Raw genomic sequence first — 12,660 nt, forward strand, 5'->3', positions numbered from 1 at the left:
TGCCGCGAAGGATTTATTGATCATTTCCTTCTAAGTATATCAGTGTCAGTCTTCCTGTCAGGACAGAGGGCTGTAATATACTCTACAGAGGGGTCTGTTTCAGTCCCCGTTCCGGAGTAGTATCCCCTGTTCTGTGTCTGCTAGCGGCGGGAGCAGAGCCACCGTGTAGATGTTCCTACTTCCTGAGGAAACTGCAGCGTGGCCTGTTTCTCTGTCTCTGTCTCTCTCTGTGTGGAGCGGCAGGGCTTAGCAGAGCTCCCCTCTCCCCTCTCTGCAGCAGCCAGGCTGCACATGGCCACTACTGAGCCAGGGGAGGGCACAAGGCAATGCAAGGCAGGCGGAGGAGGAGGGGAAGGAGGGAGGGCGGGCGGGAGGGGGAGCACTAGCTAACGCTCTCTTCTGAGCCAAATGAGTCTCCAGTCAAGAGAGACATTCTCGTGGCACCTCCAGAAGTTAAAGAGGGGTGGTGGAGATGAGGCGTGAAGCGTGGGCAGCCTGAAGCCACCGGGACAGTGGCTTACTTCCTCTGGAGGAGTAGATGGCTGTGACTGGCTACAGTTATATGGAAGGGGCTACAGCTGGGCTGGGGAGAGAGAGAGAGAGCTAGTCTAGCTAGATTATCGCCTATTAAGGTGAGTGGGAATGGGTCTGTGTACATGAGAGAAAGAGAGAGAGAAACAGACTGAGTCCCGGGATGTCTGTGTGTGTGTGTGTGTGTGTGTGTGTGTGTGTGTGTGTGTGTGTGTGTGTGTGTGTGTGTGTGTGTGTGTGTGTGTGTGTGTGTGTGTGTGTGTGTGTGTGTGTGTGTGTGTGTGTGTGTGTGTGTGTGTGTGTGTGTGTGTGTGTGTGTGTGTGTGTGTGTGTGTGTGTGTGTTATGTATACATGTAGGTCTAGTAGTGTACTGTGTGTCTGCGCGCTTGTATATGTGAGGCTCTCTTCCTGTGACATGCTGCAGTGCGTGAAGCCAGGCTGAGACACAGAGAAAGAGAGCCCAGGTAGAACCCTAGGCAGGCAGCCTCACTGGGGTTCGATAATTAGAAAAGTCAGATGCTGCTTCCTGCATTGCTCCCTGCGGACAAGCTAGTAGAAGCAAGGCTGAATAACTCTGTTTTTTGCCCAGGCAAAAAAGTGGTACTTCAATATCTGTGTGTGGGCTGTGCATTGTGATGCACATGTGGGACTGTGCGTGTGTGTGTGTGTGTGTGTGTGTGTGTGTGTGTGTGTGTGTGTGTGTGTGTGTGTGTGTGTGTGTGTGTGTGTGTGTGTGTGTGTGTGTGTGTGTGTGTGTGTGTGTGTGTGTGTGTGTGTGTGTGTGTGTGTGTGTGTGTGTGTGTGTGTGGTGTTTTTGTACGTCCTCTATGGCGCTGCGTCTGTACACGCGTCTGTTCCTCAGAGCTGTCAAACTGTTATCCTTCCTCCTCGTCGGCATCACCTTCATCCGTGTAGTTTCATTGAACCTTTTATTGAACCAGGAAATCCCACTCAGACCGGAATACCTGTTTTACAAGGGAGCCATTCTGTAAGGCATGGCATCTCTGACCTTGTGTTCCTGTCTCTGTCTTGTCTTTACTGTCCTTCTGCAGGAGCTCCAGTTTGAGAGGCTGACCAGGGAGCTGGAGGTAGAGAGACAGATTGTGGCCAATCAGCTGGAAAGATGCAGACTTGGGGCCGAATCGCCAGACACTGCTAGCGGCAGGTAATGAGCACACACACATGCATATATACACACATACACATGCGTGCATGAAAGCACACACACTCACAGAGCCTACATGCTGGTCATAGCTTGGCACGTAGCTACTTCCTCAGTCGCAGCAGTGGGCCGTAGTTTAGCATCTTGGCACAGGAATACAGTGGCGGTGAATTGACGTCTAACTGGACTGTGTATATGGAACAGAGATGGCGGCGTCATCCTAGACGTTCGCATCAATTCACCTTTCAGTTTGACGAGCCATGACATTGCTGTCGGAAAACAAACACACACAGTATGTTGTCTATGGTAGCAGATATTGAAAAATGGTTGATGTGGACAGTAACATGGGCTGCTTTTCAAAATCACAAAAGACACACCTTCGCCTTGTGCCCTTGGGGGAATCCCCGCGGCCATATTTGTTGCTGTTTAGCCAAGCGAGGGAAGTTGGCAGTGTAAGCCCCTGGGCCCTCGTTTTTGATCGAGTTTCCGAGTGTACGATTATGTTCTTAACTGACTGGCCGAGTTAAATAAAGTTTCAATAAAACAAAATAGAAATGTTCTGAAACGCCCCAATAATTCAATTGGCGATGATTCTACATCCGCTAAGAAAAGTCAGCCAATACTTAAAACCAACATTCATTTGGAGAAGTCAACATACAAGTGTAAGTTTTTTTTTTAAACGAGTGTAAATAAGTTAGAAATTGTGCTACTAATGAACATGACGGCTCAAACACGTATCATAAAAGTAAGGATGTTTTTGTTTGGTTAGCTTTTTGGAAACGTTAGCTTGCGCAACACTTTACCCCTGACACTTATACATTGTCATTTTCGATTTGACCTGATATAGCAGGACGGCTAACATTCGATGTCTGCGCATGCGTTGTCTTCTAGCCAAGATATGAAATGCAATCATAATTGACTGTAGCGCATGTAAGGCACACAATAGTTCCATGGTGACATAAAACACAACCGTGGGATGAACGAGTGACACATTCCCGGGCAAGAGCGGTCCATTTCAAATTCATTCATTCTTCCCTCGCCCCTCGCCCTGAAAGTGTCAACTCCTCAGACGTCCTGATCCGTCATCAGAAGTGTCCACTTCATTTGAGGGATGAGGGTGTGTCTTTTAAATGTTTGGAATGCAACCAGGGAGAAACGGCTGGGTGTTCACTGCTCGGGCCTCATTTATATCGCACGAAGAACGCAATATAACTGAACAAAATGTTGATCTTGCGTCGATTTACAAATTGCGCCGATGCACACGTATTTTTGCTAGGCATTTTGTGTTGCGTATAAATGAGCCTTTGGTAAAGTGCTACTGTACTGTATAGGTTATTGCTAGCAGCCCTTGGGTTGCTGCCTGAGCTAGAGGAAGTATTCAGTCAAAACGGCGTGCTGATCCGCCTCACGGACCACCAAACACAAATATGTCCATGAGAGGCTTCATTAATCATGTTAGCCAATAGGGTTGGGGCGATTTTGGGATCGCGTCGTCTATCGATGATGTTTGACAGCCATGGTTGATGGTGAGGACATCGCGGTGTCACAAACTATGTCACTGAGGTTTGGTGGACGTCCTTGTATCATATTCTTTCCATTAAAAAAAGAGATGGATTTAACGCTGCTCAGGGGGATGTTCAACGTTTGGGATGTTTTTTTTTTAGAACCGAGCCCCAATTGGTGCCACTCCAGAACTTTATCCTAGTGTTGTTTTGTTAGCTCCTTGCACTTAATGATGTTGTTTGTTGAGATATGCTCTCTAATAAACTCTGGGGCTTTCCAGAAAAAGGTGTATTTAATCTGAGATCACATGACACTTTAGTTGCACACAGGGGGACTCCAACTAATGGTGTGACTTTTGAAGGTAATCGGTTGCACCAGAGTTCATTTAGTGGTGTCACAGCAAAGGGTGTGAGTACTTACACAATCAAGACTAACGTTTTTTATTTGTAAATAACTTTGAAAAATATGCTTGAAAAAAAATGTCTCACTTGAACATTAGACTTTTTTTTCTGTAGATCAGTGACAGACATTAAATCCATTTTAATGACGGGTAACACAATAAAATGTGGAAATGTCGAAAAGGGAAGGGGGTGAATAGTTATGCAAAGCACTGTAGATTGTAGAAAGAGCGGAAAGCACCAAAGATGTGCAAAATGTCAGATAGGGCCTAACGTCGTTTTCTTTCCTCTCCTGGTTTGTTTGAAAATCGTCATTTCCTTTTCCTCCCCGTTACCCATTCGATTTGAATGTTACTTGTCGGCCTAGGCACAGCCTACTCTAATGATCAACCATTAAGTTAATCTACAGGCCTAACGAAGTTCCATCTCAGAAAGTTGTTTGCAATTAGCCTAAATAAAAACATAGCTGGTACAGTAATAACGAGAGAGAACAAACAATCGCAAGATAGACTAATCAAATATGACGTTTCAACAAACCGGGTCCATTTCTGCTTTACTTGACCAAAGTATCAGCAAAATAAATTGTACCACCGGGAAATCAAACATACAGTAATAAAGGCTTACATATCGGCTAGGCTACTGTTTACGTTCAAATCGCTGAGCTTTTCCGATGTCTGGCTAACTCTCCTCACTGCATGCTCACGTTGAGATGCTATATGGGCGTCATCTTGTGTTGCTGGATTTATTTAAGAAACTGTTTAGGTTTTTTACGTCCTAAATGAGACCCTGTTCGGCTAAATAGTGCGTTACTTTTGACGACGCGCTGGTCAAAAGTAGTGCACTATATACGGAATAGGGTGCCATTGGTGACGTGTCCTATATCTAATTGGAAGATCTGGTTTGAAGTAATCCACCTATGCAGCATTGGATAACAGCGAATTACTTTTTTTTACCTCTTTGGTGTTGCTGTTTGAAGAACGTGATGATGTGCTGTTGAGTAGGAATGTTAATTGTGAAATGCTGCTGGGGAAAATAAGAGAGGAGGTTAATGGCCTGTGACTTTTGAGGGGAAATTGCTTAATGGACACATTTTAGTGGCTCCTATTAACACCGGGGTTCTCTGTTGGTTTATGCATATCGCAGCTTTTATTAAGTCAAGTCAGTCAGGGATGCACCGTGCTGCTGTGAGAAGATTCTTATCAGTCTGGTGTCTTGACTAATGGAAAAGGCATGTCGGGTTGTGTGGGACACTGTCCGCGTCTGAAATGATACTCCATGTAGTACACTACTTTTGACCGTAGGGAGTAGGGTGCAATTTCAGACACACCCAGTGGACACAATGTGTTATGTCGATGAAATGCTGTCTCTTTGTGGCTCGCCCGTTGCCAGTATAGTTCTATGTGGGTATAGTGCTTCCGCTCTTGAAAGTAGAGTGTACCCAGATTCATGAAAGCTCCTTTCGTGACTAGTAATAACCCCGAGGTCCTCACATGAGGCATCTCCTCGTCCAATAGCAGCACTCAGTGTGAGTGTCCATTACAGCTCTCAGGGCTCAGCGAGCTGCAGATAGAGGCGTGGCCAGAGAGTCTTCAAACAAAGGCTGTCCTACAGGGGAAATTGTTGTAAAAATTGGCAACCGGGCTATTTGCTGCTATTTCCTCCACAAGAGGCTTCTGCAGCCTCGATGAGAGTGGATCTAGTCATGATATTGATCCCATTTGTTGACGTTAGCAAGGTACAAGTACCATTTTCTCCCTACAGGACAGGGGAAATTTCCTCTGGTCATATTCTCAGCTCTCACAATCAGTAAAGGCCTACATCATAACAGGGTGTGGTTTTACGGGGTTATTTTCAACCCGGTCACTTCTACACAATGAATTCCAATCATGTGATGGCCATGGGTAGTTGGAAGAGGTTGTGGCCTTTTGGCGACCCTAACAAGAGTAATGGGCTTTGGGGAGGTCATATTATGTCCAGGATAGCCTGGTGGCCAGAGAGTTGTGTGGTGCTGCCTGCACTGTACTGACTGCGGTGCCTTATGGACCTATTCACTTTTTTTTTGTTGGGGGGGGGAGTATATATATTAGTGTATATACATAGATGTTTGTTGTTGTATTCTGTCAGAAAAGGACATGTCACTGTCAGAAAAACATATTGGTCAAGCTCAGACATTTTTATGTTCATTTTACAACCTATTAGGTGCATAATCCTAACAGGGTGGAAAAGTGGAGCCTAAATGAGCCATAGCGAGTGAGCGAGATTGAGCAAGCTTAATGGTGAACACTTGAACATGAGTTTAACTTCTCTATCAAACATATTTTTTACATTTCGAAACGTGGCTAATTTACTGTATCGTTTAGCGTAACAGGATGGAAATGTATGAGTGTGACATACAGACAGGCAACACGAAATAGATCCAAATAGATCCAACTGAGTATTTATATTTATTTACCTTTGCACTATTGTTTTCCCACCAAAGAAATGTCGAAGCTTCCTGAATGTGGTGTCATTGTAGGAAGGGGTTGTTTTCTTAAATGGAGAATTACAACAAACTAACAAGGTGGAGAGCGATATCAGAGACACGGAGCACATATTAAATTAAATAATAATAATGAATACAATAATCATGAAAAACATTTTATTGATGACAAGGAAAAACGTTATTGATGATTGATGACTTGTACTGAGGAGGGCTGGGTAACGCTTCCTCTACTGTACTGAGGAGGGCTGGGTAACGCTCCCTGTACTGTACTGAGGAGGGCTGGGTAATGCTTCCTGTACTGTACTGAGGAGGGTTGGGAAATGCTTCCTGTACTGTACTGAGGAGGGCTGGGTAATGCTTCCTGTACTGTACTGAGGAGGGCTGGGTAATGCTTCCTGTACTGTACTGAGGAGGGTTGGGAAATGCTTCCTGTACTGTACTGAGGAGGGCTGGGTAATACTTCCTGTACTGTACTGAGGAGGGTTGGGAAATGCTTCCTGTACTGTACTGAGGAGGGCTGGGTAATGCTTCCTGTACGGTACTGAGGAGGGCTGGGTAACGCTTCCTCTCCTGTGCTGAGGAAGGCTGGGTAACGCTCCCTCAACTGTACTGAGGAGGGCTGGGTAATGCTTCCTGTACTGTACTGAGGAGGGCTGGGTAACGCTCCCTCAACTGTACTGAGGAGGGCTGGGTAACGCTTCCTGTACTGTACTGAGGAGGGCTGGGTAACGCTCCCTCAACTGTACTGAGGAGGGCTGGGTAACGCTTCCTCTACTGTACTGAGGAGGGCTGGGTAACGCTTCCTGTACTGTACTGAGGAGGGCTGGGTAACGCTCCCTCAACTGTACTGAGGAGGGCTGGGTAACACTTCCTGTACTGTACTGAGGAGGGTTGGGAAATGCTTCTTGTACTGTACTGAGGAGGGCTGGGTAACACTTCCTGTACTGTACTGAGGAGGGCTGGGTAACGCTTCCTCTACTGTACTGAGGAGGGCTGGGTAATGCTTCCTGTACTGTACTGAGGAGGGCTGGGTAATGCTTCCTGTACTGTACTGAGGAGGGCTGGGAAATGCTTCCTGTACTGTACTGAGGAGGGCTGGGTAATGCTTCCTGTATTGTACTGAGGAGGGCTGGGTAATTCTTCCTGTACTGTACTGAGGAGGGCTGGGTAATACTTCCTGTACTGTACTGAGGAGGGCTGAGTAATGCTTCCTGTACTGTACTGAGTAGGGCTGGGTAATACTTCCTGTACTGTACTGAGGAGGGCTGAGTAATGCTTCCTGTACTGTACTGAGTAGGGCTGGGTAATGCTTCCTGTACTGTACTGAGGAGGGCTGGGTTGCGCTTCCAGCTCCCTGTGTGTTGTGAAGCAGCCTACAGGGCTAAGCCATCATCATCATTCGTCTGGGCGAGAGAGAGTCGTTGGCGTCCCACTCTGGGATCAACACAGACCCAGCATCTCCTCTACATCCCTATTATAATGGAAGAGATTTTTCTCATGGAAGTGTTTTTTCTCAATAGGCCATCCAGCCCATCAATAGAGGTGACATCATGCTCAAGTGTTCTGATGAGGCTCATTCAATTTCATTACACCTCCAGGACAGCAGCAGTCCTTCATATCAGTCATCTGGGCTGGTACGACTTGATCAGTGAGACTTTCTGAGTGGGTTGAGACTGATGAGGAGACCTCCCACCCGGGGAATGGAAGCTCCAGATACAGATCTAGGATCAGCTTCCCTTCCTCCAACCCTAAGCTTAACCATTAGTGGGGGAAATGATAAACTGACCCAAGATCATTGTCTAGGGGGAAATTTCACCCTACACTGGAATGGAAGACGTAAACCCTTCCCCTTTGTAGCCTACCTCCAGAGTGATATGATTATGAGCTTGATTATCCGCCGTTATCAAAAACGATAACGACGGCGGTGGGGCGGGACCATGGCGCTGCTCTTCTTCCTGTCAGGGATGGGTTTGCTTGTAATGTTTATGAGTATCAGTAGTTTACTGCCTGGGTCTCGCTCCGCCCACCCAGGTGGCTGTGACTGTGAGATGGGTCTGGGTATGATGGTAGCAGGAGTTTGGGTCCGCATCCCAAATGGGACCCTATTCCCTATATAGTGCGCTACTTTTGACCCTGTTCAAAAGTAGTGCTCTTTTAAAGGAAATAGAGTGGCATATGGAACGCAGCCTATGCCACTTCATCTGCCATGGCTCAATGGAGCATACCTCTCCTCGCTTCCTCTTTTAATTGCCCGCGTCTCGTTGGCATGCCGATCGCCCTCCCCTTATTCTAGAAGCTCATTTAACATCCCCTCGAATGGTAAGATCCAGCGAGCGAACGGCAGCAGCAGGGTCATGGCAATAATGACCCGCTAAGATATTTCATTTGAATGCACAGGGGCGGGAACCCTGCTTAAAGGTCCAGCGCTCAAACAATTCTTCTCTTTGACTCTTTAGAAATTACCACAATGTTCTTTTCACTAAAGATAATTTTCTCATGTAATTGAAGCTGCCTGGGTCCAGGTAGATCAGGTAGATCAACCTTTTTTACAGTGTGTTTTAGTTTAGTTCTTCTGTGCTCTGAGGGGTCTTCCCTTAAAATCAGTTTGAAGTGGCTGAGGTTTGCAATAGGGGAGCCGCTCAGGGCCTGGTGTTATGGCCGCTCTCATTGACGAGAAGAATGAATCACATTTCCTCTCCCAGACAGAGAGTTCATCCCAAATGGCACCCTATTCCCTACATAGTGCACTACTTTTGACCAGGCAAGTGAGGTCTGGGTCCAAGGTAGTGGTCAATATAGGGGATAGGGTGCCATTTGGGATTCACAGCAGAGTTTGAGCTGCCTGCCTGCTCACCTTCCCACTGATCCAGGAACAGGCACGAATGACCCCGCCATCCATCACACTCCCTGCCTATAGATCCATTTGGCTCTGCTTTCCCAGCAGGCTCTGGACAGAAGTAGTGCACTACACAGGGAATAGGGTACCATTTGAGACTCAAGCCTTGGGGTTTGTCTGAGGGCCATGATGTGTTTTTAAAATGGACCTTCTCTCCGGCCGCCAAGCTTTTATACCTCATTATTCCTGGGAGACAACTGCAGCTCTATCGCTGAGAAATATGTGTACGCTCAACATGCAGTAAATCAGAGCGGTCAGATGTGTGTGAGTGTGTACGTGTGAGCGCATGTCTGTTCTATCTGCATCCATCTGTATGTGTGTCTGTCCATGCCTGTGCGTCCAGGTGTGTGTGTGTACACGAGTCATGCTTGCCTGCTTCCTTCCGTCTGTGTGTTTTATCCTCGGCGGCGTATTGCCGTTTTGCCGCGAGATCAATATGTTTTCTATTTACTGTACCAGCGCTGCCCTACAGCCTCAGAGCCTCAGCCAGGATGAATTGCCAAACCTGACCTTTTCCGTTTATTCGCAAAGTGTGTTTCTCAAGCACCGACGAGGATGAAAAATAACCGCCGCAAACATCAGGGAACCTCAGGGGAAAGGATGATCCTACTCGTACTCTGTCTGTCGTGGCAGGAAAGATCACAACTAGAGAGGCTAGAGAGGAAAGGGGGATGCCTAGCAATATCAACGTATTTATTCTACTGTAAATGAGAAGTCCTTGAGCCATGGGACATGTTCATCTCTTACTGTAAATTGCAATTCCACTACTGATATGTAGCGAGCAGTGTTTCTGTCTGTCCCCCGAACTGTTCTGCCTAATGTGGTCTCTATTTCAGTTGTACAACTGAATGCATTCAACTGAAATGTGTCTTCCGCATTTAACCAAACCCTCTGAATCAGAGAAACAACCATTTTGAATTTCATTTCCATTTTTTGGTTGTACACTTCTTATGTATATGGAGGCATATTCTGCATTGCCATAACAATTCTCTCTGTTTCTTTCTATATTTCGTCCGGTCCATTATTGCGTCTGCACTTAAGAGGGGCCATTCCATTTCATCTTTACAGTGAATGTTTGGGCAGGTCCCAAACGGCACCCTGTCGTCTTACATAAGTGCACTACTTTTGACCAGAGTCCTATGGGCCCTATAGGGAATAGGGTGCCATTTGAGACACACGTTTATCTAAAGCGCAATTGAATAGGCCCTACATACTCAACTGGCGGACCGCCGACCAGATCTGGAACCAGAACGTGGTCAATCCTATCTAATTCCTCCTTCTCTCTGTTTTTGTCTTTCAGCTCGTCTGAGAAGTCTCTCCCCTGGAGATCTGCAGGTAAGGACTGCTCCTCTTTCCTTACCTACACCGTGCCACTGTTCCAAATGGCGCCCTATTCCCTTTATAGTGCTCGACTTTCCACCAAAAGTAGTGCACTTGTGAATCAGGTGCCGTTTGGGTTGCATCCCATGTCACCAATCACCATATGGAGACACATGTATTATTTTTAAACACTGAAAAGCATACCATTATACCATGCCATAGATAATGTATGTCGTGCGGCTGCTGACTGAACTGATAACAGTCTCCTCTGGCACATTTCACATTCGATACTTATCTCGCGTTAATCCCACCCTCTCAAACCTGAATACCTTCCCCCTTTCCCTCCTCTCCAACTCCCCCGAGATGACCCCCCCCCCCAAAAAAAAGAAATAGATGTTTTTATTGTCACATACTTAACGGATCCCCAGACACATTGCCGCTGCTGCTGGAATTGATGAAGTGCATTTTACTCGTGTGTTTCATGGCTTATTAGCCTTATAATGGAACTAAGTGAATCGGCGCGGTCGTCATTCATCTTTTATTGCGGATCTTGTCAGAGGGACCCTATGGGGTTACGATTGTACATATGCACTGGGAATGTTAATATAGCTTGTCCCGGTATGGTTTTGAATTTTTCACTCGCTCCAGTCGGTTTGTTGCTGAAAAGGGATACAATAACAACAAGCACATGGGTTTCAAATGGCACCCTATTCTCTGGAATAGAATGCATAAGGTTCTGGTCAAAAGTAGTGCCCTGTGTAGGGAAAGGGGTGCCATTTGGGGGCGCATGCTATTTGGATGAGTATTGAATTCCTTGTTGTAGTTGATAAATCGTCGTTAGCCAACGGTAATGTGTTTTTCTAATCCAAATGTGAAGCAGAAATGATAGCTGACGTTTATTGATATTAAGTGAGCGACAGGCTGTGTGGAGGAGGAGAGGACCGTTGTTTGCAGTGTTTTAATCAACTGTCTAGCCGTAATGGTGTGAGTTAATAACCAGGGTATTATTTTGTCTTCCTTAGATTGGAACTCCTCCACCCTGCATTATGTTAAGTTGGAGGCCTGCGCCCCAAATGGCGCCCTACTCCCAATATAGTGCGCCGCTTTTGGCTAGAGCCCTACGGGGGGCTCTCTGGGCCCGGGTCAAAAGTGGTGCACTATATAGGGAATTTGGGACGCAGACGCAAAGTGTTATGGGTGAGAGAGTGTGATTGCAGTGGAATGAGCTGCAGTGTGCTGCTGTAGAGGATAATGACTATGTCTGGCTGGGCTGCTTATTACCCTCCCGGGCTCACGTCCCATTCGCCAGTCGCCAGGCTGTCAATTAAAGTAGGAAGTGTTACTGTGGCGATAGGCTTTCGTTCACCTCAAACACTGGGGCGGCACAGTCACAGGTTGTGTCCCGAATGTCACCCTACTTCCCTAATAACCTGTACTACTTTTATCCTTGAGCCCTTTGTGACGGATGCACACTTTAATCCCATGATTCAGGGGGAGGGGTCGGAGGGATGTAACACTCTTTCATTGCGTACAGTCTCATTTCTCAAACAGGTTCAGTAAAGATGCCCTGAGGGCAGAAATGACAAATAAAATGTCAGAAAGGTTCACTGTCTGAAAGGTTCCTCCTAATATGCTGAGTGGAGCGGGAAGGGGGGGGGGGGTGAAGCGTCGCACAGGACACAGACCGGTTGAATCAACGCTGTTTCCATGGCGTTTTAACCCACGTTGGACCCAACGTGGAATAGACCTTGGCCCGCTGGGCTGTTTTTGTGGGGAATACAGCTGCTGTTATGGGCAGAAGCGACACCCCTATCAGATCATCTCCCGTTGTTGTCCTGTGAATTCTGCTTTTAGCCATTTCCTTTTTATCCTCCTCTTTTATGACGTTTTCCGCCATGGAATTCAGTCACGCGGCGAGCGTGGCCTTTTGAAAAATGTAAGTGTCCGCCTCGCAGCGCACAGTGAAATAGAGGTAATTTAAAATCCGCCATAATAACGGCAGCAGCAGAATTGACTGAGGTACCGTAGTTGCAGCCAATCCGTACCCCTAGAGGCGGCGGCGGCGTCGAACAGAGACGGTGGACCCCTGGCAAAGAAACGGGTGGCTGAGACACAAGTGGGAGCACAAGCCGCCAGGCCGTCAAACCAGCGAGGCGTCGGTGTTAACAGGTCTGTGCAAACAGCCACAACAGAGGTCTCGTTCTCTGTGAAATCCAGCCTCCCTCCTCATCCATACATGTATGCCAGCCAACAAGGCCCCTCCCTCCAGATCAATGCCAACGCGTGCGTCCCAATGTCCCAGCTGTTGGAGCGGAGCTCATTCACACCTGTCGCGCTTAACTCGATGTTGATTGCGGAGCAACATTG

General features: G+C 47.0%; 1 protein-coding gene across 6 annotated transcripts in view; it reads left to right on the forward strand.

Moving 5' to 3' along the window:
* Positions 1-12,660, forward strand: part of LOC124042212 (plakophilin-4-like) — a 119,150-nt gene that overhangs the window by 49,600 nt on the left and 56,890 nt on the right. For all 6 annotated transcript variants that reach the window (XM_046360630.1, XM_046360638.1, XM_046360643.1 and 3 more), the window contains 2 exons: positions 1,585-1,697; positions 10,274-10,308. In XM_046360630.1, the coding sequence (XP_046216586.1) occupies positions 1,585-1,697; positions 10,274-10,308 (148 nt within the window). The remainder of the gene's footprint in view (positions 1-1,584; positions 1,698-10,273; positions 10,309-12,660) is intronic.

The sequence above is a fragment of the Oncorhynchus gorbuscha genome, linkage group LG01 (genome assembly GCF_021184085.1).
Source record: "Oncorhynchus gorbuscha isolate QuinsamMale2020 ecotype Even-year linkage group LG01, OgorEven_v1.0, whole genome shotgun sequence".
NCBI classification, from domain to species: Eukaryota; Metazoa; Chordata; class Actinopteri; order Salmoniformes; family Salmonidae; genus Oncorhynchus; species Oncorhynchus gorbuscha.